At 47.5% G+C, this 27,336-nt stretch overlaps 1 protein-coding gene across 2 annotated transcripts in view; it reads right to left on the reverse strand.

Moving 5' to 3' along the window:
* Positions 1-13,661: 13,661 nt before the first annotated feature.
* Positions 13,662-27,336, reverse strand: part of TP63 (tumor protein p63) — a 77,148-nt gene continuing 63,473 nt past the window's right edge. For both annotated transcript variants that reach the window (XM_070956601.1, XM_070956600.1), the window contains exons 8-11: positions 19,273-19,430; positions 17,876-18,020; positions 15,190-15,283; positions 13,662-13,958 (exon numbers count right to left, since the gene is read on the reverse strand). In XM_070956601.1, coding sequence (XP_070812702.1) covers positions 13,662-13,958; positions 15,190-15,283; positions 17,876-18,020; positions 19,273-19,430 — 694 coding nt within the window. The remainder of the gene's footprint in view (positions 13,959-15,189; positions 15,284-17,875; positions 18,021-19,272; positions 19,431-27,336) is intronic.

Raw genomic sequence — 27,336 nt, forward strand, 5'->3', positions numbered from 1 at the left:
CTAGAGGACCTCCAAGGTCCCCTTCTGGCCCTATGGTTCTATGATCTTGGGCAGGGCATTGGATTAGAAGACCTCCAAAGTCCCTTCTGGCCCCGTGATTCTATGATCTTGGGCAGGAGGTTGGAGTAGAAGACCTCCAAAGTCCTTTCCAGCCCTGTGATTCTATGATCTTGGGCAGGGGGTTGGACTAGAAGACCTCCAAGGTCCCTTCCGGCCCCGTGATTCTATGATCTTGGGCAGAGGGTTGGACTAGAAGACCTCCAAGGTCCCTTCCAGCCCTATGATTCTGTGATCTTAGGGTGGGGGGTGGACTAGAGGACCTCCGAGGTCCCTTCTGGCCCTATGATTCTATGATCTTGGGCAGGGCATTGGATTAGAAGACCTCCAAAGTCCCTTCTGGCCCCGGTGATTCTATGATCTTGGGTAGGAGGTTGGGACTAGAAGACCTCCAAGATCCCTTCCGGCTCTATGATTCTGTGATCTTAGGGTGGGGGGGTGGACAAGAGGGACCTCCAAGGTCCCTTCTGGCTCTATGATTCTATGATCTTGGGCAGGGCATTGGATTAGAAGACCTCCAAAGGTCCCTTCCAGCCATGTGATTCTATGATCTTGGGCAGGGCATTGGATTAGAAGACCTCCAAAGTCCCTTCCAGCCCTGTGATTCTATGATCTTGGGCAGGGGGCTGGACTAGAAGACCTCCAAGGTCCCTTCTGGCTCTATGATTCTATGATCTTGGGCAGGGCATTGGATTAGAAGACCTCCAAAGTCCCTTCCAGCCCTGTGATTCCATGGTCTTGGGCAGGGGGCTGGACTAGAAGACCTTCGAGGTCCCTTCCAACTCCCCCATTCTGTTATCTATTATATTTCAACTGAGGAAGGCTTGGGGGTAGCTTTGCCCTGGGAGAGCTGAGCTAGTCTATGTGTCAGGCTCCAAGAGCCAAGAACGACTCCTGCAGTTCCTTCTCTGTGGTCTCCTTCTTGCTGTTGACCTACAGACAGAATTTTGCCGGACTAAAGTAACGATCTGCATAACTTATACAGGCAGCCCTCAACTAACTACAGTTTGTCACCTTTCGAAGTTACCATCGCACTAAAAGAAGTTACTTAGGACTATTTTTCACCCTTAGGATGGGAGACAACCTCAAGGCCTACTAGGTGCCTGCAGGTCTTCCGAACCTTGTTTAGTGGCCGAAGTTACAACTGCTCTGAAAAATGTTACTTATGAGTGGTTTCACACTTGCAACTTTTGCATCGTCCCCATGGCCACAGGATCAAAATTCAGACACTCGGCAACTCGTTCACATTTACGACGGTTGCAAAACCCCTTTTGCGACCTTCCGATGAGCAAAGTGGGCAGGGAAGCTGGATTCACTTAACAACCAGGTTACTCCCTTAACATTCTGCAACGATTCACGGTGAGGAGAGACGTCGTAAAATGGGGGAAAAGTTCACTTAACAACTGTCTCGCTTAGCCGCATCAGTTTTACGCTCAATTGCGGTCCTAAATCAAGAACTACTGATGGACAGACACCGTGAACTGCTAGGGAAGGTCCAGAGGTGGGTTTCAGCAGGTTCTGACCGGTTCTGGAGAACCGGGTAGCGGAAATTTTGAGTAGTTTGGAGAACCGGTAATAAAAATTCTGACTGGCCCCGCCCCCATCTATTCTCTGCCTCCCGAGTCCCTGCTGATCGGGAGGAAATGGGGATTTTGCAGTAACCTCCCCTGCCACACCCACCGAGCCACGCCTGCCAAGCCAAGCCACGCCACGCCCGCCAAGCCACACCCACAGAACCGGTAGTAAAATTTAATTTAATTTAATTTTTCGCATTTCTATGTCGCCTAACTCCCAAGGGACTTTCAAAATATTTGAAACCCACCACTGGGAAGGTCCGGAGTGTTTTCCTTACTGCCCACCGGACAGTCTTACCTTTGCTGCCGCTTTGCCTTCTGGGAAGCAGCCCCTCCCTTCTGGGCTCCAGACTACACTCCACCCCACTACGGCTGAGAAACATCCGTAACAGCCCATGGCTCACAATTTTTACGACTCACCATTTGTATTCCCAGCCAGGAGCTTGTGTGAACTGTTTGGAATAAAGTTGTTGAGTCACCCCCCCCCCAAAAAAAAAGGTGCTTCCAGGCTCTTCTGAGTGTGTTGGTCCGTCTTTCTTTTTCTTCCTTTCTGTTTTTTTTAGGAGCCAAGATTTCGCTTTCTGTCAATGGAACCGGTTGGATTTGCCAAGTAAAAATTGAGACTCCAAAGCTTGTTTGAGGAGAGGGATTAATCTGCCTTTTCTTCCCCACCAACCAGGGGCCGGCTCTCCATCCTTAAGTTGCAGGAGATGCTAATTTTACAGGTAGTCCTTGACTTATGACAGTTCGTTTTGTGACGGTTCGACATTACAATGGCACTGAAAAAAGTGACTTATGGTAGTTTTTCCACATTTACGACCGTTGTCGCATCCCCAGGGTCACGTGATCAAAATTCAGAGGCTTGGTAACTGACTCATATTTAGAATAGAATAGAACGGAGCTGGAAGGGAGCTTGAGGTCTTCTAGTCCAGCCCCCTGTTCAAGCAGGAGAACCTATACACTTGATGGCGAACCTATGGCACGTGTGCCACATGTGGCACATGGAGTCATATCTGTGGGCATGCGAGCGTTGCCGTAGCTAAGCTCCAGCGTGCATGCATGCACCAGCCAGCTGATTTTCGGGCCTTCCGGGTCCACCGGAAGTTGGGAAACGGGCTGTTTCCTGTCTCCGGAGGGCCTCTGTGGTGGGGGGGTGGAGAAGGCCGTTCTCGCCTTCCCCCAGCTCCAAGAAAGCCTCTGGATCCTGGGGAGAGCAAAAAATGGACCTACCAGGCCCACTGTGCCATCACATGCCAAAAGTGGGGGGAGTGCAGGGGTCCCACGCACATGCGTGGGGGGGGCATGGTGCATTGAAATATGGGTGTGGGCACATGTGTGTGACCCCCCCCACACACACTCCCCCCACTTTTGGCACGTGACGGCAAAAAGGTTAGCCATCACTAACCTATACCAGGCATGATGGAGAGCGTTTTAACAAACTGCATCCCAGTTTCGTTTGGTGGCTGCAGTGCCTCAGATAGAAAGTCCCTACAGAGAGTGGTGAGGGCAATGGAGAAGAGTATAAGACGCTCATTCCCTGTCATTCAGGATACCGTTTGTAAGTGCTATGAGCTCAAAGCATTGTTAGAGACCCCACACACCCACTTCATGGTCTGTTTCTGTTGTTCCCCTCTGGGAGGAGGTTTCAACGTATTTCTAGCAGAACTTTTACCAGATTCTGGTAAAAGTCCTTTCAAAGGCTTTGTTCCCTTTGCCATCCGTCTGGCAAACCCGCAAGATTTGTTTCTCTCACCATGTACATGTATACATCTGAACTAGACCGTTGTTTCTTTCTCTGGGTCATAGAATATATGTGGGTATATGCATAATTTTCTTTCTTTCTTTCTTTCTTTCTTTCTTTCTTTCTTTCTTTCTTTCTTTCTTTCTTTCTTTCTTTCTTTCTTTCTTTCTTCATTTATTCTGTCATGATTACCGTATTTTTCGGACTATAAGACACACCAAGATTTCGAAGAGATAAACAATAAAAATAAAGTTTTTGCCCTCCCCGGACCCCAGGAGCACTCTGCAGGCCTACCAAATTCTCTGCGTGCCCCGTTTTTGTGAAAAATGGGCCCATTTTTGGCGAAAATGGGACATGCGGGGCAGGGTTTCGGGAGGCCAAAAATGGCTGTATTTGGAGTATAAGACACACCAACATTTCCACCCTCTTTTAGGGGGGGGGGGAGTGTGTCTTATACCCCGAAAAGTATGGTATGTAGTGTATATGGGAGGTGGGGACCCTTTGAGAGCTGCATGCAATGAAATATCGTTTTAATGTATGCCGATTAGAGTACATTCAAAGTGACCATAAAGTTATCCTAAGTCATAATAGAGCATTGGTTTGGACCATTCATCTGCTGCTAGTAGCATCCTCTTTTGTTTCCTTTCTAGCTCTCAGGCTTTTTTAAAAAAAGAAGGTGTGATGGTCACTGACCCAGATAAGAGAGTAAAAGGGAAGATGGCTTGTATGTGTGATGCATAGGAGGGAATATTTATAGCTGAGGGTTGAACTGTGGGGCCCTTGGAGGTCTCTGAGCTTGATAGTTTTCTTGCAGACGTTTCTTGACCCAGCTAGGTAACACCATCAGTGCTAGAAAGGAGGAGGAGGAAGAGGAAGGGAGGAGGAGGAGGAGAAGAAGTAGAAGAGGAGGAGGAGGAGGAGGAGGAGAGGAGGAGGAAGAGGAGGAGGAGAAGAGGAGGAGGAGGAAGAGGAGGAGGAGGAGAAGAGGAGGAGGAGGAGGAGGAGGAGGAGGAAGAGGAGGAGGAGGAGGAGAGGAGCAATGTGGGCCCTTGGTGCTCTCTGAGCTTGGTGGTTTTCTTGCAGACGTTTCTTGACCCAGCTAGGTAACACCATCAGTGCTAGAAAGGAGAGGGATTTGCAGGAAGGAGGATTGCAGGGTCCTTAGTGCTTTCTGGGTTTTGCACTGATGATGTTACCTAGTTTGGTAACAAAATGTCTGCGAGAAAACCTCCAGCCTCAAAGAGCGCCAAAGACCTCCACAGTCATCCCCTCTTCCTCTTCCCTGCAAACCTCTCTCCCTTCTAGCACTGATGATATTACCTAGTTTGGTCGTGGAAGGTCTGTAAGAAAACCACCCAGCTCAGAGAAGCACGAAGGGCCCCGAAGCTTGCATGCGTCCATGGGTTTTGCATGACTCCAAGAGTCCAACTCAGGAAACGGCCCCCTCTCTTCAAGGCTGGCCTGTGGGAAACCAAACGCCATTCAGATACGCAGCTCTGTTATTCTGTGGTTGAATTTCTCACCCATCCTTCCATGGCCGAAGGTGGAGTCTTTAGCCGTCCTCCCTTCCGTGAATCAGGCTGGGCACAGAACTTCCCATCCAGGACTTTCAACCGCTACCCTCTACTAGCCATCTGCTTCTACGCTTCATCACTTACGTAAACCAGTCTCCACGTTAACCATGCTCCGGGGCAATTCTACAACTTTGATCTTTAATCTCCAGTTCATCCTTACATGCAAATTATGACTCTGGGAAAATTCGTGGGCTGCTTTATCCGAACGGGATGTGCTCCACGGAGCTGGGAATGGAACACCCAGATGGTTAAAGGCAGCTATCTTAACAGAAATAACAACATAACAGAGTTGGAAGGGACCTCGGAGGTCTTCTAGTCCAACCCCCTCGAGGAGACCCTCTACAGTTCAGACAAATGGCTGTTCAACCTCTTCTTAAAGACCTCCAGTGATGGAGCACCCATAACTTCTGGAGGCAAGTCCTTCCACTGTTCTCACCATCAGGAAGGACCTTAGGATGGTCTTAGAAGCATGGAAACTGCTTCTAGAAGAACTTCAACTCCCAGAATTCTGGAAGTTGAAGTCCTCCAGGCTTAAAGTTGCCAAGGTTGGAGTTGAAGTTTAGAGTTTATAGAATTGACGGTGGGAGAGCTGTGCTCCATGTAACCTGGCCCAGTTCTCACCAAGCTCTTTCAGGTCCAGCAGGACATTGAAGCCAGCTAAGATCAAAGAAGATGGGAAGGTTGGTTATGTGAAGTCAGCTGACTTCTTGAAGAACCACAGCTGCAGCTAAATTACAGGTCTTCGTGGGATTTCTGTGAGTCACTCACACACACACACACACACACACGTGGAGAGCAATACACTTCTTAAGCTGGGGAAGGCTGGGATCTTCATTAGGGGGACAGAAAAGAGGACCGTCCTTGCAAGATATATAAAACCAAGATGAAGGTGGAAGGACAAGCACCCATTGTCTACTTGGTAGAACTCCAGTAAGAAGTTGGCTATTGTCGGTCCTTTGTAATGACCAAGGACCAGAAAGAGACATGGCTAAAACAGAGGAAGAATGGTTGCAGGAATGAGATATGTCTAAGTTTAATGAAAAGGACTAGGAGGGACATGATAGCAGTGTTCCAGTATTTGAGGGGTTGCCACAAAGAAAAGGGGGTCACTTTATTCTCCAAAGCACCAAAGAAGGCAGGAGAAGAAGCAACAGATGGAAACTCATCAAGGAGAGAAGCAACCTAGAACAAAGGAGGAATTTCCCAACAGTGAGGACAGAATAAAAGAGTTGGAAGGGACCCTGGAGGTCTTCTAGTCCACCCCCCTGCTCAAGCAGGAGACCCTGTACCATTCTGGAGAAATGGCTGTCCAATCTCTCCTTAAAAACTTCCAAAGATGAAGCCGCCACAACTTCTGGAAGCAAGTAGTTCCACTGGTTAATTGTCCTCACTGTCAGGAAATTCCTCCTTAGTTCTAGATTGCTTCTCTCCTTGATTAACAGAATAAGAGAGTTGGAAGGGACCTTGGAGGTCTTCTAGTCCAACCCCTTTCCCAAGGCAGGAGTCCTTATGCCAGTGGTGGCGAACCTTTTACTGAGTGCCGAACAGGTATGTGCTTCATGCACTTTGCTCCTCCCTTATGTGCTGCGCACGCAACACACCATCTGCGCATCTGCAGAGCTTTCATGTGCGCGCCACACTGAGCACTGTGCATGCAATAGCGCAGGTTTCATGCGGCTCCCCCATGCGCTGCATGCACAATTGCACCATCTGCCCATGTGCACGTTTTTTGCGTGTGCATTGCACACGCACGAACACCGTCTTATATGCAAGCACTGTGCACCAGTACTCTCGCACACATGCACAAACGCACGCACATGTGCAGGAGAGCTCCGAAGACCATCTGGGGCTCATGTGCAGCTGCAGGTGAGTTGACTGACAGCTCATGTGCCCAGAAAAATGGCTCTGTATGCCACTTCGGGTACGCATGCCATAGGTTCACCATCACGACCTTATGCCATCCCAGACAAATGGCTGCCCAATCTCTTCTTGAAATCTCCAGTGATGGGAGCACCCACAAATTCTTGTGACAAGTCATTCCACCGATTAATTGTTATGTCAGGAAATTTCCCCTTAGTTCCAGGTTGCTTCTCTCCTTGATTAGTTCCCATCCGTTGCCTCTTGTCCTGCCCTCAGAGGCTTTGGAGAATAGGTTGACCCCCAACTCTTCTTTGTGGCAGCCCCTCAAATATTGGAAGGCTGCTATCATGTCCCCCCTAAATTCTTCTTCTCATTAAACTAGCCATACCCAACTCCTGCAACCATTCCTCCTAGGTTTTATCCTCCAGCCCATTTGTCCTCCCGGTTGCTCTTGAAGGAGGAGGGTGTGAAATATATTATTTATTTGTTAGTTAGTTAGTTAGTTAGTTAGTTAGTTAGTTATTATTTATTGGTTCGATTTATATGCCGCCCTTCTCCAGAGACTCAGGGCGGCTTACAATGCTTTTAAGCAATAGCCTTCATACTTTTGTATATACCTGCTTAGGAGGGCTTTCGGGCCCCCCCAAGCGGTGTTCTTTTCTTTATACAAAGTCAACTTATTGCCCCCACAATCCGGGTCCTCATTTTACCGACCTCGAAAGGATGGAAGGCTGAGTCAACCTTGAGCCTGGTGAGATTTGAACTCGCAGTAATTGCAGGCAGCTGGTGCTACTTAACAGCACTTTAGTCTGCTGCGCCACCAGGGTGCTTTCATCTAGAACAGGGGTCAACAACCTTAAACACTCAAGAGAGCCACAAAGGTCCTAACCGGAAGGCCCCCCCCCCCCCCGGTTCAATTCTAGAGCTGACTGGAAGTCTGGTTCCCCTACCATAGTGTCTCCTGCTAGCATCCTTTTTCCTCCACCTGTCCTAACCGAAAGTCCTATCAATTGTGGAGCTGACCAGAAAACCTGCCCCTTGCCATAGAGTATCCTCCTAGCGCACCATGCTTCCCCCTCCACAACCAGAAGCTCCTCTCAAAATTGTGGCTCCAACCGGCAACAGGGAGCCACAGCAGAGGGATGAAAGAGCCAGGGTGGATAAAAATCAATGATTTTTTAAAAAAACCCCAAAAAATCATATATTTTTTTATTTAAATCGGATTTTTTTGATTTAAATCGGATTTTTTCAATTTTTATTGAATTTATTTTAATAAAAAACTTTTGGGGTAAAAATCTATCGTAAGGTAGTTTTCTATTTAAGATACATAAATAATTTAGTTTATTCAGCCTGAAATGGAGCTGAGTTATGTAGCATGAGGCTGTATATTCTGCAACACTGGGACTATCGGCGAGTCAACAGCGGGTCAAAGGACTAGCAGAGATGACAGTCGCTCTCTAAAAATTAGGATTTAAATCGAGTTGATTTAAATCAAGCCTTTTTACTAGTGATTTAAATCATGATTTAAATTGTGATTTAAATCAACTCGATTTAAATCAAATCCACCCTGGAAAGAGCCACATGCAGCTCGAGAGCCACGGGTTGCCGATTCCTGATCTAGAAAGTACAAAGTTTTATAGGGGCATCTGTGACCAGCAAGATTGGAAAAAATGTTTAGTAATATGTCTGCCAAATGTTGGAAATGTAATCAGGCCCCAGGTACTTACTATCATATGTGGTGGACTTGTATGAAAGGAAGAAAATATTTGAAGAAAATACATACGGTTGGAAAAGAACAGTTAGATCTGAAACCCGAAATATTTTTGTTGGGTGTAATGCTGGAAGATTATGATAAAGGGACCATCTATTTAGTTTTGCATGTACTGACAGCAGCAAGGATTTTATTTGCACAATATTGGAAAAATGAGAACACTCCCATCAGATGAGGATGCAATTCGGAAAATATTAAGACTCTGCAGAGATGGACAGACCGACTTTAAAAATAAAAGACAAAGAAGACACAGAATATTACTTGATATGGAATAGATTTTATGAGTGGTTAGAGGTAAGAGGTAGAAATTAGATGAAGAAAGATTGTTCCTATGTAGGAATTAAATATAAAGATGGTTTATAATTATAAATATGTGAGAATTATAAATAAGCTAATATAAAATTTAGCCAAAACTATTTTGTTACATTATTATTGTTACCAGTATATGTGCTAATATTTCTTTTTGTTTTCTCTTTGTTTTTCTTTTGTAAATGATATACCCTGACAATACACTGTATGCAAAATGTTTATAAATAAATAAAAAAATAAAAATAGAAAGAAACAAAGCAGGAACTGCAGGCAGGAGGGAGCAGGGACACTGAAAAATAAAAAACCCCATGAAGATGCATTAGATCTTCCGTGAAATGCTTCTCTTGCAGGCAAAAGGGGAGAGATATGCCTCCCAAGTGAGGAAGAAGAGTGATGAAGACTGGGGCATCTCTCGGACTTAAAATTATTTTGAGTTAAGCAAACGGGAAGACTATATGGGACGAATCTCACACTGCACGGAAGGAAGCTGTGAATGGCTTCTGTCCAGAAAACCACATGGAAAGGGAAAAAAACAGGCAGTCCTCGGGTTATGACCACAATGGAGTCCAACATTTCTACCACTGAGACGTTTGTTAAGCGAGGTTTGCTCCACCGTATGATCTTCTGTCGCCATTTTTTAGCCGAATCGCCGCAATTAAGAAGCTTAGTAGCTCGGTTGTTAAGTGAATCTGCCTTTCCCCTGGACTTTGCTTGTCGGGAAGGTGGCAAAAGGGGGAATCACGTGACCCCAGAGGACGCTGCCACCGTCATAAATATGAGTCAGTTCCCGAGCATCTGAATTTTGATCACGTGACCGGGGGTGGGGGGTGGGATGTTGCTATGGTTGTAAATATGAAAAGCGGACCCTTTTTTGGGGGGGGGTGCGGTCGTAACTTTGAACGGTCACTAAATGAACTGTTGTAAGACGAGGACTTCCTGTAGAAGCACAACTCAGAAGAGTTGTTCTAGCACTGGGATGGTTGAAAATAGACCGAAGGCATGGAATTTACAAGTAGCCCCTGACCACAATGCCGCCCAAAAGTTCTGTTGCTAAGCGAGACCGTCGTTCAGTGGATTTTGCCCCGTTTTACAACCTGCCTTGGCACAGTTGTTAAGCGAATCGCTGCGGTTGTTAAGTCGGTAACGCAGTTGTTAAGTGAAGCTCTGGTGGCTCAGCAGACTAAAGCACTGTTATTTACACGCACTTACATCTGCTGCTTGCAATTTCTGCAGGTACGAATCTCGCCAGGCTCAAGGTTGACTCAGTCTCCCATCCTTTCAAAGGTAGGTAAATTGAGGACCCAGTTTGTGGGGGCAATAAGCTGACTTTGTATAAAAATATATACAAAAGGATGAAGGCTATTGCTTAACGCACTGTAAGCCGCCCTGAGTCTCCGGAGAAGGGCGGCATATAAATCAAATTAAAATAAAAAAAGAATAAATAAAAATCCGGCTTCTCCATTGACTCGGCTTGTCAGAAGGTCACATGACCCAGGGACACTGCAACCGTCGTAAGTACATGCCAGTTGCCAACCCTCTGAATTTGGATCACGTGACGGTGGGGGATGCTGCGACGGTCGTTAAGGGCGAAAAATGGAGCCAAGTCACTTTTTTTCAGTGCCGTTCTAACCAGAAACGGTCCCTAAATGAACTGTTTGTAAGTCGAGGACTACCTGTAGAGAGCATTTCCTCCCCCAAATCCTCAATCTGCATCCCCCCAAGGAAAACCCCAATCTGCCCGTCCCCTCCAGTCCCCCCCCCCCGCATCCACCTCCCCCCCCCCGGAATAAAATGACCATCTCAAACGCAAGGAACATTTAATGTGGCTTTTATAACGTGGTTTATTTACACTGGCATTGACAAGAGAGTGGTTGTTATTATTTTTTTGTCAAATTAATACTTCTTACAAGTCATGAACAACCTGTAGATTCAGTGGTTGAAGTGACACAAATAAAATAACTTTGAAATCTAGGACTCTTGAAGTCAAGTCAAGCCCCCCTCTTTTCTTTCCTTTCTCTCCCCCCCCCCACTTCCCTCGCGGGGGTCTGACTGCATCCCATCCCCCCTTTCTGTGGGGGGGGGGCAGAAATAGTGTGAGGATTCTCCATCCATAGCAGGTTGCAATCAAGCTTTTTCCCATACAAAAAAAAAACAATTTAATTAAAAAAAATGCAAAGAAAATTGTGGTTCTGAGGCACCCCGATTTTCCCCAAAGAAAGACAATAATGATACAAAAAAAAAAAAAGAACTGATGTCAAAAGATTCTAGGATGTTACAAAAACAACAACAACATACATACAACACAACATTTCTACTTACAAAACTTTTTTTAACTTCCTGATGACGAGCGAAGGCAAAACTGGTAAAAGGACCGATCTGCGGTGGGTTAGGCAATGGGAGGCCAGCACTGCAAGGCTGGCGGCGGGAGGAAGACCGAGGAAGAAGAAGGCAGAGGAGGAACTGGGACTCAGACAGACTGGAGGAGCGGAAGGCAAAAAAGAGCGAAGGCTGGACAGGAAAGGTTGACGCCACATTTTTCAAAGCCCGCAAAGAGATTTTCATTCACAAAAGTCCTTGAGGTTTGCAAAGCACCTGCGTTTGGAAATTCACCTTCCTGAAGGTTGAATCGAGGTGGAGGAAGAGGAAGAGGAAGGGAAGGAAGGAAGGAAGGAGTTGGTAGCGGAAGGGAGGGAGGGAAGGATGGGAAATAGGCGTGGATGGAAGGAAGGAAACAGGAGGGGAAGGGAAAGGAAGGAAAGGAAAGGGGAACAGGGAGAGAGGAAGGAAGGAGGGAGGAAGGGAGAGATAGAGGGAGAAAAGAAAGGAGGCAGGAAGGGAGGGAGGGAGGGATAGAAAGGAAAGGAGAGAGAGGAGTAGGGAGGAAGAAAGAAGGGAAGGAGGAATTGTAGGAGGCCGGAAGGGAGGGATAGATAGAGGAAAGGAGGGAGAGAGGGAGGGAAGAAAGAATGGGGTAGGGAGGGAAAAAAAGAGGGAGGAAGGAGGAAGGGAAAGGAAGGATGGTGGAAAAAAGGGAGGGAGGGAGGAAGAAAGAAAGGAGGACAGAGAGAAGAAAGAAGTGAGAGAGGAAGGAAGGAAGGAAGGAAAGACTGATAAAACAGCCTCAAAGACCCCCTACATTGAAATGATCAAGAGAAGCCAAGGGGGTGGGGTGGTGAGCTGCTAAGGGATCTCCTGGCTTCAAAGAAAGATCTGGCAAGCTGTGGATCGGGGCCGTTCCCAACAAAAGGAAAGACACCCCCCCCCCATTTCCCAAGCGACCCTCCTAGAGGGCCCCTCCTCCTCATCACCCCACCCAGGAAATACAAAGTGACCTTAAAATTCTGAACATATAACCTGGTCTTCAACTCAGAAAGGGGGCCACGGCTTGAGGGGCAGAGCTGACCGTGTGGCTCTCCCAGCTGGACTTTGCACTAGCGCGAGCAAAGAAGCCACAACTGTGGAAACCACAATCGTGGTTTCTCCTCCAGACCCTCTGGGGGATTCTGGGCCAGTGGGAGAAGCCCCCCCCCCTCAACCTGCATGACCGACTTAAAACTTCCTCCCAGGGGATTCCAACTATCTCGGATTAGCATCTCGCTTCCCAGCACTTAGGTGCCTATTGCTACTAGAGGCTGTTGCTACTACGTGGTGTGGCTACTACACCTATGTGGGTATTGCAGCTAGGGTGAATAAACAAAACAGATAAACAGAGCATCCATTTCTCTGGTGCAAAGCAACAATCCATAAAGATTGCGAGAATCAAACACAAAGACATGGTTTTCCAGCAACTCGGCTTCCGGTAAATTCAGCGGTCATCTCCTTAATGCACAGAAGGGACCATCCTATCCATGTGGCTGCAACGGAAGGGACCAGGGTGCTGCTGAATCACCAATGTCCACCACACCCCGCCTGCCTTATCTGGAAAGTTCTCGTCTTCCGATTTGAAAATTCAAAAGCAAAGCATTGGCCAATCGGTGACTTTGTTTTTAAACTCTGACAACTTTTAAGACTTGTGGACTTCAAATCCCGGAGTTGAACAACTTCCCCTCCGTCTCTTCCTTTCCTTCCTTGCTTCCAGAATTCCAGGACACGAATGCACATCTTTTTGATGTGTATCCCCACTTTGGCCTGCTTAACTCTCTTATAATCCCTTTCTCTGCGGTCTCTCCACACTGGGAGGCATAAGAAAAGACATAGGCATGGCTGGCGGAAGAATTCTGGGAGATGGAAGTCGACGAGTCTTGAAGTTGCCAAGATCGGACCCTGCACCCTGCTCTGAAGTGAGGATCCCAAAGCACCAGACACCGATTGATTCAGCAAGAGATCCACGCAAATATTCTAGGAAAGGCCAGGCCACAACTTGTGGCTGAAAACAACAAAAAATAAGACGCACTCAAGTCGGCTAAAGAGTTGCTTAACTCCCCAAAATATGGAAAGCCGTAATTTGCCAGACAAAGGATCCATTTTTTTGGGCGGGGGGTGCCTTCCTTACTCTTAACTGTAAAAGCCACCCAGCCCTCACACCCTCACGCATTCGCACCCCCCCCAGCTGTGATTGATTAAAACAACAACAACACAACGACCAGCTTTTTAAACCAAAGCACAGAAACTGCTTGAAGGTCAAAAGCTGCGGGGAGTTTGTGGCAGGCCGCTCGGCTCCCCTCCCGCCGATTCGGGGAAGAGGGGTCGGAACAGAAATCAGAGCAGTGGGGAGACCCTCGGGGTGGGGAGGGTCCTGGGGCTGGCCGGAGCGCAGGGGAGGTGGGGGGTGGGCTTCACTCCCCTTCCTCTTTGATGCGCTGCTGCTTGTTCCGACGCGCATCCAAGTCGAAGTTGAAGTCGTTCCAGTCGTCGCGGGGAGGGAAGGAGATTGTCTGGCGGAGAGTGAAGCGCACGGCGTCGATCACCCGCTCGCCCCGGGCCTCGCTGGAGCCCACGCTGACCGTGGAGGCGCCGCTGGGCGTGCGCAGGAGGTGCGGAGGGGAGGAGAAGTCGTGCAGCTGCCGGTAGTCCAGGAGGCCCTTCCAGATGGCGTGGCGGAACTGCTCGGGGATCTTCAGGCTCACCAGATCCTGCGAAGAGAGAGAGAAAGAGAGAGAGAGAGAGAGAGAGTGAGCACCGGGAGAGGCTGGCCACATCTCTCTTTCCTTCCTTCCTCAATTTTTGTATTCCTTCCTTCATTTTTTGTCTTTTCTTTCCTTCTTTCTTCCTTTTCTTTCTTCCTTCCTCAATTTTTGTCTTCTTTCCTTCCAACCGTTCTCATTCTTTCCTTCCTTCCTTCCTCAATTTTTGTATTCCTTCAATTTTTGTATTCTTTCCTTCTTTCCTTTTCCTACCCTTCTCATTCTCATTCCTTCCTTCCTTTCTCAATTTTTGTCTTCCTTCCTTTCTACCCACATTCTCCTCATTCATTCATTCCTTTCTCAATTTTTGTATTCTTTCTTTCCTTCCTTCCTTTTTCTTTTCTCTCTCTCTCTCTCTTTCTTTCTTTTCCTTCCTTCCTTCCTCAATTTGTGTCTTCCTCCCTTCTTACCTCCCTCCCTCCCTTCCTGACTGCATTGCTTTCGGCAACAGCCTGAATACAGATAGTCCTCAACAGTCCATTTAGCAACCGTTCAAAGTTACAGCAGCACTGAAAAAAGTGACTCCTGACAGGTTCTCAAACTTATGACCCCCATGGTCATAATCCCCCCCCTGGGTCAAGTGATAAAATTCGGCCCCTTGGCAACTGACTTGTATTTATGACGGTTGCAGCTCCATGATCCCCTTTTGTGATCAGCAAATTCAATGAGGGAAGCCAGATTCACATAACTTCACAACTGCCGGGGCTTCCCTCCCACTGATGTCCAGCCCCAAGCAAAAGAGGGCCAGCCAGAGGCAGCAAGGAAGCGCAGAGACCCCCAGGCTGAACCCCAAAAGACCCCCACAGCAGCAGAGCACCCAGCCAAGACAGCAATTCCAAGGGGACAGTTGCAGGGGGACGGAAAGGGTGGGCGGGCGCGGGAAGGGCTGCGGGGTGCCAATCTCTCACTGTGGCACCGGGCACTTCCTGTGTCCCTGCTAAGCTCCATGTTTAGACCCACATCTTGTCACACACCCTACAACTACACGCAGCGGCTCAGGAGGAGAAGCGAGAGGTTTTCCACTAACTAACCATCATCAGATAAATCTTCTCCACCAGCCGCCAGGTCTCCCCTCTGGAGGGCATCAGCAATGCCGGCCGGCCGGGCTCGGCCACCCCCGCCCCATTTTGCCCCTCCCCTCCCCCCGCCTGGGAAGCGAAAGGGAGAGTCGGTTACTTACATCCATGGAGTAGTGTTCAATCTGATAGATGGTGGTCAGGCCTTGCGCAGTGAAATAATCCACACAGGACGAGCAGCCCAGCCTCGCTAAGAAACTGCAAGGGGGGGAAGGACGACGAGGGTGGGCGAGAGAGGAAGAGGAGGAGGAGGAGGAAGAGAAAGAGAGAAGGAGAAATTGAGATGAGGAGGTCACCCAGACCGCAGAGCCCCGACATGGCAAGATCCGCACCCGGCACACAATAAAAGGAGGATATTTCTAGCTCGGGGGTCCCCGTCTGTTCTCTGAGCTACATTTCAACAGCCAAGTAGGTAACTTCACCAGTGCTAGAAGGGAGGAGGAGGAGGAGGAAGAAGGGGAAGAGGGGGAGGAGAGGAGGAGGAAGAAGAGGGGGAGGAGAAAGAGGGGGAGGAGAGGAGGAGGAGGAAGAAGAGGAGGAGGAGGAGAAAGAGGGGGAGGAGAGGAGGAGGAGGAAGAGGGGGAGGAAGAAGAAGAGGAGGAGAAAGAGGGGGAGGAGAGGAAGAGGAGGAAGAAGAGGAGGAGGAAGAAGAGGAGGAGGAGAAAGAGGGGGAGGAGAGGAGGAAGAGGAGGAGGAGAAAGAGGGGGAGGAGAGGAGGAAGAGGAGGAGGAGAAAGAGGAGGAGGAGGAGGAGGAAGAGGGGGAGGAGAGGAGGAAGAGGAAGAGGAGAAAGAGGAGGAGAGGAGGAAGAAGAAGAGGAGGAGGAAGAAGAGGAGGAAGAGGAGCAGGAGGAGCAGGAAGAAGAGGAGGGCAAGAGGGGGAGAAGAAGAGGAGGAGGAGAGGAGGAGGAAGAAGAGGAAGAAGAGGAGGAGGAGCACTGTGGGGTCCTTATTTTTTTCTGAACTTGGTGGTTTTCTTGTGGACGTTTCATGACCCAACTAGGCAACTTCATCAATGCTAGCGATTACGTGAAATGCCTTGATGATTATTACCTGGTTTGGGTCATGAAACTGTAAGAAAACCACCAAGCTCGGAGACCACCAAGGACCCCACAGTCATCCTCCTCCTCTTCCTCCTCTCCACAACCTCTCCTCCCTTCTAGAACTGATGATGTTACCTAGCTGGGTTATGAAACGTCTGAAAGCAAACATCCAGGCTCGGAGAGCTGGGGAGGGACAGGAGTGGGGTCCTTCCTGTTGACAGGAAAACTGAAGTAGATCCAGCAAGGGGGTGGGGGGCAGAGGCTCTCCCCAAGAAAGCCCCACTCCAGAGATTGTGGAATCAACAGACAAAGTGGGGGCCATTTGCGGTTGGAGGCCGTCCCCATAAGTCTAGCATGTCAGGTGACTCTCGGTGCAGAACGCGGTGCGTATGGGGGAAATAACTTTCGATGGGCTGCCTGGACGAGTTGTTTTGCCGGACCCCCCCAAAGTCTGCCTTCCCAAGCGCCAAGCAGCACCAAAGCGAGGCCACAGCCTGCCCGCCTACCAAACCAGCCGAACCAAACCACGGATGCAGAAAACGGGAACAGCGGAAGCACAATCACCGCTTTTTAAGAAGAGACGCGAGGGCAGAAAGTTAAAAATAGAAACCCTAACCACCCAGAGGAGGGGGGGGGGAGAGGGTCTAGGATAACTCATCCCGGCCACTTTAGAATCAGTTTAGAATAGAGCTGGAAGGGACCTTTGAGGTCTTCTAGTCCAGCCCTCCTGCAAGTTGCCGTGGCACAATTCAGCGTTGCGTTAATTGATTCATTCGGTTACATTTTACTATTGGTGACCAGGTTTGTTTCAAAATTATTTTAATTCCTGTATTTCTGGATTAGACTTTATTTTATTATTATTATTATTATTATTAATATCGGCCACGGTTCCATCGGAATTAATTTGACTTTTGCATTTGCTGAATTGTCCCGCGGCGAGTTGGCCATTGTAAGTAGTTCCATTCTGAGGCCAGCCCTGGCTAAAGGGTCATCTAGAGCCAGCCCCCTGGCCACAGAGGCCCTGCCCTTGGCAAGTGGGAACAATCCTTGTATCTAGAGGAAGCCCGCCGAGCAAGTCTTGAGCACGAGAAGCTAATCCGTGTCCGGAGTCCTGCGGGATGAGACCATCTCTGAAGTCTCGAACCCGAGCCAGGTCGAGACCAAATCCCTTAAACGGGACATTGAAGCTTATCGGTAACTGACCAGCCCAGGTGCTTCTGAGACCTCAGCAGCCCTTTGGACACCCTGGGTGACTAAGGTGCTATCTCCAAGGGCGGCCCCACAGACAGAGGATTGCAGCAGTCAATCTGAGAGTTCACTAGCCCAACTCCACCAAGCAAGATCCTTTTTCCCGCTTGGCACCAGGCAAACAGGGCAGTTCAGGCCCAAAGTTCTTGCGGGTCTGAAGGGTATGTTGACAAAAGTCAAGATGGCAGCTGTACCTAAACCCCGGGCCAAGCTTGGAGGTCACTTTTGTGAGGTTTTTTTGATGCATTCTGTGGACGTCTGCTCCCCAACCAAGTGAGCAGGTCCGTCCCGTTCCGTTGCACACCTATTGTGCAAACAATAATGCTTAGGAGATGCACAGACAGAGAGCTTGCCCCTGCAAAAGTGAGGGAAACAGGCAGGTTGCTAAGCCAGCGCAAGAAGTTGCTTCCGCCAAGGGCGCAGAATTTGAACTCGGGGCTGACCACGCTGGAACTGAACTCCCCTCCCCTCTACAGCCCAGTCTCCTGCTCGCTCACTCACCTGACGATGCTGCAGTCTGTGGGGTAGGGCGGAGGTGGGGTGCAGTGGGAGGTGGACGGCATGGAGAGGGGAGGGGCCAGCGTCTGGGTGGGGCTGAGCCCGTTCATGTCGCCCGCCATCGTCATGTGGCCTCCCATCATCGGAACTGAGCGGAAGAAGGGAAGAAACGGCACGTCAAAGACAAGCTGGGGGATTCTGGGAGTTGAAGTCCACCCCTCTTAAAGCATGCTGGCTGGGGGACTCTGGGAGTTGAAGTCCACCCCTCTTCAAGTGGCCAAGTGTGAGAAAGACTGCACGTCTAATGTCACAGATTCCCGTGTCTGATTTTGGAATTATGGCTGTAAATCATTGCGGTCATAAGTTAAGGTACCCTGTGACTGGAGCTGACTTTTGTTTGCAGAAATCCATTTTCCCCAATGGGCATATTTGCTGGCCCAAGCACTGCAAATCATGTCCATGTTTGCAAAAGGCCGTAAAATTGAGTCAAGCACCCATATACAATTCTCTCTCTCTCTCTCCCGCTCTCCCTCCCTCCCTCTCTCTCTCTCTCTCTCTGTGTGTGTGTGGGGGGGCACCATAACTTCAAAAACCCACCACCCTTGGAAGCAACAAACTTTATGTGCTTATATAAACCTTGCTCTGAATTATGGTGGGTGGTCTAATTTGCAAAACCGGGGTCCCCCACTCACAATTTGCAGACCCAGCCTTAGGCGGGACAGCCGACTGGGTGACTTTGGGCCACTCCCTCTCTCTCTCTCTCTCTCTCTCTCAGCCCGACCCACCTCACAGGATTGTCGTTGCGAGGAAACCAAGATGGGGGAAGGGTGGATAAAAATCAATGATTTTTTTTAAAAAATAAAAAAAATCAGATTTTTTTTAATTTAAATCGGATTTTTTTTTATTTAAATCGGATTTTTTTTTATTTTTATCGAATTTATTTTAATAAAAAACTTTTGGGGTAAAAAATCTATCGTAAGGTAGTTTTCTATTTAAGATGCATAAATAATTTAGTTTATTCAGCATGAAACGGAGCTTAGTTATGTAGCAGGAGGCTGTATATTCTGCAACACTGGGACTATCGGCGAGTCAACGGTGGGTCAAAGGAGTAGCAGAGATGACAGTTGCTCTTTAAAAATTATGATTTAAATCGAGTTGATTTAAATCAAGCCTTTTTACTAGTGATTTAAATCATGATTTAATCAACTTATTATGGCTGTTCACCGCCCTGAGTCCTTCGGGAGTAGGGCGGTATACAAATATGAAAAATAAATAAAAAATAAATAAATAAAACTCGATTTAAATCAAATCCACCCTGGTCGGATATGTCCGTCCCCTTGACGGAGTGATGAAGAGAAGAAAGGAAAGTGAGATCGGAGTAGAAGTCGAGAGAGGCTTACTGTTGGCTCCCATGCTGTCAGGGATGCTGGTGGGGGTCAGGCTGTTGCGTTGTTGGGGGTTGATGAGTTGACTGACGGATGGCAGCTTGTTCATGCCGCTCATCTTGCCGAGCGGGGGGGAACTGGAGCCGTAGGAAGGCTGAGCCTGCAGGGAGTTTCTGGGAAGAGAGGGAGAGAAAGTTAAAGGGATGCTAGAAAGGAAAAAAACGGGCGAATTGGTGCCGAGGGGAGCCCAGCTGCAGAACCAGGGATGGAAGGAGAGTGGGGTTTTCACCCCCCTCCCCCCATGGAGGTTTAATCCAGGCTTAATCCAGAAAATGCCCTTGGGCCAGGGAACAGGCAACCAGCACACCCATCATCCAGCTAGCACTGATGATGTTACTTAGTTGGGCAATGAACGTCTATCTGCAAAGAAACAATCTCGCTATACATAAACAGGAAGCAACCTATTACTGAGGATATTACCTAGTTGGGTCATGAAACGTCTGGAAGAAAAACCACCAAGCTCAGAAACCACCAAGGATCCCACGCTCCTCCTCCCTGCAAATCCCTCTCCCTTCTACCACTGATGATGTTACCCAGCAGGGTCATGAAACGTCTGCAAGGAAACCACCAAGTTCAGAGAGCACCAAGGACCTCAGTTCTCTTCCTCCTCCTCCTCCCTACAAAACCCCATCCCCTTCTAACACTGATGATATTATCTAGTCAGGTCATGAAACGTCTGCAAGGAAACCACCAAACTCAGAGAGCACCAAGGATCCCAGAGTTCTCCTCCTTCCTTTTAGCACTGATGATGCTACCTAGTTGGGTCTTGAAATGTTTGCAAGAAAACCACCAAGCTCAGAGGACACCAAGGACTCCTTCACTTTGGATAAAGATATACAAAAAGGCTTTGATCCAGTTTCAAACCAAAGAGATTTTCTCACGGCTGGAGAACTAATAGAGTGGATTTCCATCTGTTTCTCCAAAGTTTAAGTCTGCATAAAATGTGCTAATTGTTCCTGCCTCTAGGGGGTGCTGCTCATCTCCGTTTCAAAGCTGAAGAGCCAGTGCTGTCTGAAGAGCCTTGATAGTACAGGGGTTTAGTGCACCCTGTTATTAACACAGCTGTCTGCAATTTCTGCTGGTTCGAATCTCTCCAAGGCTCAAGGTTGACTCAGCCTTCCATCCTTTCTAAGGTAGGTAAATTGAGGACCCAGTTTGTGGGGGCAATAAGCTGACTTTGTATAAATATACAAAAGGATGAAGGCTATTGCTGAGCGCATTGTAAGCCGCCCTGAGTCTCCGGAGAAGGGAGGCATGTAAATCAAATTAAAAAAAAAAGACGTCTCTGTGGTCATGTGGCTGCCATGAATAAACGCCAAAGGCCCACGGAGCGCTGTTCCCTTCCCACCAAAGGTGGTCCCTGTTTTTCTACTTGCATTTTTTAACCTGCTTTCGAACTGCTAGGTTGGCAGAAGCCGGGACAAGTCACGGGAGCTCACCCCGTTACGTGGCACTAGGGATTCAAACCGCCAAACTGCCGAACTTTCGATCGACAAGCTCAGTGTCTTAGCCACTGAGCCACCGCATCCCTTAAGTCTGAATATCTGACTAAATAATAAATAACTGACTAAAAGAAGAAGTGACAAATCCTTCTTTTTTCCTATGAAGATTGAGGGAGATTGGATGAATGGATTACACTAAATGGAAAACCACTTCTACTTGGGACTTTGATAGACTAATTCTGGAGACCGAATCTTTTTTTTAATTATTATTATTATTATTATTATTATTATTATTATTATTATTATTATTATTATTATTATTTTAATTTTAATTTATATCCCACCCTTCTCCCCGAAGGGACTCAGGGCGGTGAACAGCCGAAAATTAAAATAACATACAACATAAAAATTAAGATAACTAAAAATAAATTAAATTAATCGGCCTCCCAATTTAAAACCCCAAGCTATACAATTAAAAAACTAACCCATAAAACCTATTCAGGCCAGGCCGGCTTGCTGAAATAAAAACGTCTTCAGGGCCTTATGGAAAGTGCGGAGATCCAGGATCTGTCGTATTCCGGGAGGTAGCTCGTAATAGAAATCTATTATATTTCATTAGACAACACTTGATAAGAGATGGCATTAAGGAAACGAACATGGATATTTGATCCAGGATGAACTGTTTTTTAAATTTTGGAAGAATTTGGGATAGAGAAGATGCCGCGGTAAAGTTTCCAGAGTGGATTGCAATAACAGAGAGTTTGGAAACTTTTGATTTTCTTTTGTTTTAGTCTTACAATTCTTCCTGTTAACTCTTTTGTCACTAGTATAATATGTAGAAGACAGGTCAACAATTTGCAAATAGATTTATTAGTTTAAAATTTTTAGAGGGCCCTGTTTCGCAAGGGGTGGGAACCAATGTTGTAATAATCATTATTCAATTTGGGAGGGAGATAATATGTGTATATGTGGTGGGTTTTTTTTAATGTAGTTTTTTTCTTTAATAAAGGAGAATATTTGTAGCTTGGGATTGACATGAGGGGTCCTTGGTGCTCGCTGAGCTGGCTTGTTTTCTTGCAAACGTTTCATTACCAAACTAGGTAACATCATCAGAGCCAGTAAGGAGTGCTGTTTGCTGTCAAATTTATATTGTGATGGCTTGTCCTGTCAGTTTTGGTGGGGGTGGTCTTAGAGGTTCTTTGGGTGGGCTGTTGGCTCTTTGGCAGGTCCTTGATTGGGGTGTTGTTGACTTGATTGTTGGTCTGATGCAGTGGTGGGTTGCTCCTGGTTCGCACTGGTTCGCAAGAACCGGTAGTAAAAATTTGTAGTAGTTCGGAGAACCGGTAATAACATTGGCTGGCCACGCCCCCAAACTGGTCCCCGGCCCCATCGCCACTCACTTACCCCGCTCACCTCATCAGAGGCTTTTTAAAAAAAAAACTTTTAAAAGCATTTTTTCGACAACCTCTTCGGTGGAAAAAATGCTTTTAAAAGTAAAAAAAAAAAGCCTCTAATGATCGCACAGCTCAGCTGGGATCGTCAGAGGCTTTTAAAAGCATTTTCTCTGCAACCTCTTTGGCCGAAGAGGTTATAGACAAAAAAAATGCCTTTAAAAGCCTCTGGCGATCCCAGCTGAGTTGCCTGATCGTCAGAGGCTTCTAAAAGCATTTTTTTTCTCCAACCTCTTAAGGTTTGTAGAACAAATGCTTTTAAAAGTTAAAAAAAAAAAAGTGGCCATGCCCACCAGTCACATTACCCATCAAGCCACGCCCACAAAATAAGCCACGCCCACAGAACCGGTAGTAAAAAAATTTAGAACCCACCCCTGGTCTGATGTTAACCTTGGAATAAATCTATGGTGTTCCGGGTGCTCATTATTGGTGGAGAAGTCTTTCCCCCCCCTCTTTTCGGCTGGATTGATTGTCTCTTTTGCATCGTCTATAGATGTTGTTAAAGTCTACCCTGTTTCCCCTAAAATAAGACACCCCCTGATAATAAGCCCAATCAGGCTTTTGAGTGCATGCGCTAAAATAAGCCCCTCCCCAAAAATAAGCCCTCCCCGAAAATATTTAAACACACATGCAGCCGGTCCCCACCATTTCCTCTGGTTAGGGTTAGGGAGACAGAGCTGGAAATCAGGTAAGATGGCAAGAGGTGCCCCATCTTGCTGCACGTGCCCCAAAATAATAAGACCTCCCCGAAAATAAGGCCGAGCACTTATTTCGGGGTTCAAAAAAATATAAGACAGGGTCTTATTTTCGGGAAAACATGGTATGTGTCTATCGATGGCCGATCTGTCCAAGTGCCAAACTTCTCGAAATGCCTTACAGGTTTTGGACTTGGCTTGATCTAGGATGGTCACCTTTTCCCAACAGAAACTGTGGTTAAAATTATCCGTAGGTTGTGAAAATAAAAAAACTTTTCGTCATGTCTTCTGACTGCTTTTTTTAATGTTTTGATTGCTTTGGGGGTTTTGTTTTCCTGTTTGCTCTTTTGGATATTTTTAGTCTTGTATTTTAACTTTACCTTGAATAAAATTACATACATACATTCATTCATTCATACATACATGCATACACATGCACACATACAGATACACATACACATACACACACACACACACACACACACACACATATACACACACACACACACACACACACACACACACACACATATGTATATGTAAATGTACATCCACATGACCTGGATGATTGAGAATCTCCACAGACATAAATACAGAAGTAGGTTTGTCGTATCGTGCGAATGCTGTCCAGGCAAACCTTTACAGTCACCACGATGTTTTTGCTGGCTTGAGAGAGGCAGGAGGTCTGGTGGCCTCCCCAACTCAGACAGTTAAAACGCATTTCACTAGTCCTCGACTTATGACCGTTTGCTTAATGACCAATGAAAGTAATAATAAGACTTGAAAAAAGTTTCTGTATTTAGGGCCCATCCTCAAAGTTACAACTGCCACACCAACCCCCCCCCTAATTCTGGGGGGGGGGTGTTTGGCAGCTTAGCCCCACTCACAACTGGTTGTAGCACGAGACAGCCACACAATTTGTGTTTTGTGACCTTTTTTGCCGAGTTCCAAAAAAAAAAAAGACAACTAGAGAAACTGGATTAAGACTTATGACTGCACGATTTGCTTAGCGACCACTTGATTCCCTAAACAGGCATCCTAAGTACAGTTGTAATATTGAGTCCGGACTGGATTTAAGGACTACAATGTCTTACAATCAAAATTCCTGCCTGAGTTGTGCTTGTAAAAATTGTGGGCTAATTGAGTGGCTTGAGCCAATTCAGGAAATAAGGCAAAACTGCAAGGGGGGGGCATTAAAAGGCCTCGGGGGGGGGGGGAAAGCTGGGGGGGGGGGTTCTGCGGTGGAAAACCCAAGTGCTTCTGAGGACCGAAAGAAGAAATGTTGCTGGCAAGAGGAAAAGACACACAGAGAGCAAAGCCAAGATGTAGAAGTTTACTGCAAAACTGGTACCACGCACGCTGGGACAGGGAGACTGAAGGAGGGAAGGGCATTTGGCCCGAGTCCGTGCAGGGGCAGGGGTGGCAGAAGCGGAGGGCGGAGGGAAAAGAGCCATCAGCCTAGAATCCCCACGTGGCCACCAGCTAAGTCCATCCTCCCTTGAGGGAGGTTGACTCTCACCTGACTCCTAGCAGCTACTGACGGTTAGTGGAAAAGATTGCTGGGCATTAGCCACAAATAGGTTTACATGGACCTTTACGTCTTTCTGGCCTGACCAGATGGGAATCAGAGGAGGGAGGGAGGGAGGAAATAAGAATAAGAAGGGAAGGGAAGGGAAGGGAAGGGAAGGGAAGGAGGGAGGAAGGAAGGAAGGAAATGCGAATGAGAGGGAGGGAGGGAGAGAGGAAAGAAATGGGAATGAGAATGGAAGGGAGGGAGGGAGGGAGGAAGGAAATGGGAATGAGAGGGAGGGAGGGAAGGGAACGAGAGGAGGGAGGGGGGAAGGAAGGAAGGAAGGAAATGGGAATAAGAAGGGAAGGGAAGGAGGGAGGGAGGAAGGAAAGAAGGAAGGAAAGAAATGGGAATGAGAAGGAGGGAGGGAAGGAAGGGAAGGGAACGAGAGGAGGGAGGGAGGAAGGAAGGAAGGAAATGGGAATGAGAGGGAGGGAGGAAATGGGAATGAGAATGGAGGGGAAGGAGGGAGGGAGGGAGGAAAGAAGGAAAAGAAGGAAGGAAAGAAATGGGAATGAGAAGGAGGGAGGGAAGGGAACGAGAGGAGGGAGGGAGGGAAGGGAACGAGAGGAGGGAGGGAGGGAGGGAGGGAGGAAATGGGAATGAGAATGGAAGGGAAGGAGGGAGGAAATGAGGGAGGGAGGGAAGGGAACGAGAAGAGGGAGGGAGGAAGGAAGGAAGGAAATGGGAATGGGACAATAAAGGCTGCATTTCAGCAGACCCCTCCCTCTAAATTTTCAGGGGCCCTTGAGATCGGGGCCAGTCCGAGGCCATGGGTGCAAATTCCTTCATTCTTGCATCGCCCCAGGGACCCCCAACTCTGGGGACCAGAATCCTCCTGTCCGAGCCTCGGTCTTAGCTGAGTCATGTCTGCTGATTGCATTAACCATTTTTTTTTTGGGGGGGGGGAGTGTCTTTTTAGATTTAGCGTAGCCTGCACCATCGGTATTGACTGGGCAGGTTTTATGCCAGTCGCCTTAATATTTTTTTTGTTTCCCATCTGCTTGTCTCGAAGGGTCTGGAAATTGAAGTCATGAGAATTGGACTGCTTTTATTTTTAGTTTGAAATGTTTCACTGCTGTGGATAAGATGATGTTATGTTATCTTGTGGGGCCTTGAAACGTCTGCTAGGAAACCACCAAGCTCAGAAAGCACCAAGGACCCCTCAGTAGTCCTCCTTCTCCCCCCACTTCCCCTTCCGCGATAAAATTGGGACGGTCACTTGGGGTGCCCTGATTTACGACGGTCATGACTTGTAATGGAAATTCCAAGCTCCATTACAGCTGTAATTTGAGGACTGCCTGTATAGGATCTTACCCCTTGCAGACTGAGATGCTCTCCATCCATCCCTCCAGCTTCCTTTCTTCCTTCCATCCACACTTATCCATCCCTCTATCCTCCCTCCTTCTCCCTGCAGCCTCCATCCCTCCATCTTCCATCCCCATTCCTGTATCCTATATTCATCCATCCATCCTTCTTTCATCCACACTTATCCATCCATCCTTCTCCCTGCAGCCTCCATCCCTTCATCTTCCATCCCTCCATCCCCATCCCTGTGTCCTATATCCATCCATCCATCTTCCTTCCTTCCATCCACTTATCCTTCCATCCTTCTTCTCCCTGCAGCTTCCATACCTCCATCCTCATCCCTGTGTCCTATATCCATCCATCCATCCATCCATCCATCTTTCTTTCTTCCATCCATCCATTTATCCATCCATCCTTCTTCTCCTTGTAGCCTCCATCCCTCCATTCCCATCCCTGTGTCCTATATCTATCCATCTATCCATCCATCCATCTTTCTTTCTTCCATCCATTTATCCATCCTTCTTCTCCCTGCAGCCTCCATCCCTCCCTCCATCCCTATCCCTGTGTCCTATATCCATCCATCCATCCATCTTTCTTTCTTCCTTCCATCCACTTATCCTTCCATCCTTCTTCTCTCTGCAGCCTCCATCCCTCCATCTTACATCTCTCCATCCCCATCCCTGTGTCCTATATCCATCCATCCATCCATCCATCCATCCATCCATCCATCCATCCATCCATCCATCTTTCTTTCTTCCTTCCATCCACTTATCCATCCTTCCTTCTCCCTGCAGCCTCCATCCATCCATCCAATATCGAAGAAATAGTGGAAATAGTAGAAGAAATAGAATAAGTCAAGAAAGGATGCCAAAGGACAGACAAAATGAAATGTGAACGACAAAAATAGTTTTAAAAAATATTTTAAATAATTAAACTGAATTGTGGAATTGTCCTGCAGCAAGTTGTCCCAAGAAGAGTTATCCCATTCCATACCACTGGACGTCAGAGGAAGAGGGAAGGCAGGGAAGATTCTAAGCTAAGCACACACTTCACACCTCCCTTAGGAGTCACACGATAGCAGTCTTCCAATATTTGAGGGGCTGCCCCGAAGAAGAGAGGGTCCACCTCTTCTCCAAAGCATCTGATGGCAGGACAAGAAACAACAGATGGAAAGTGATCAAGGAGAAAACCAATTTAGAACTAAGGAGAAACTTCCTGACAGTGAGGACAATTAACCAGTGGAACTACTTGCCTCTAGAAGTTGTGGGTACTGCAACACTGGAGATTTTCAAGAAGAGATTGGATAGCCAATTGTCTGAAATGGTATAGGGTCTCCTGCTTGATCAGGGGGCTGGATAAGAAGACCTCCAAGGTCCCTTCCAACTCTGCTATTCTGTGACTCCAGCCTAACTGGCAGGTTCTGAAGAAGATCCCTCAACCCAAAGGTGTTTTTTTTTTCTTTCCAAAAAGCAATTGGACTTTCTTGTTTTGGAAACATTGTGCTTCTCATCCAAGAAGCTTCTTCAGTTCATGGATGAGAAGTGAAACATTTT

This window comes from Pituophis catenifer, unplaced genomic scaffold, assembly GCF_029215685.1.
Source record: "Pituophis catenifer annectens isolate HBS135680 unplaced genomic scaffold, rPitCat1.0.hap2 SCAF_112, whole genome shotgun sequence".
NCBI classification, from domain to species: Eukaryota; Metazoa; Chordata; class Lepidosauria; order Squamata; family Colubridae; genus Pituophis; species Pituophis catenifer.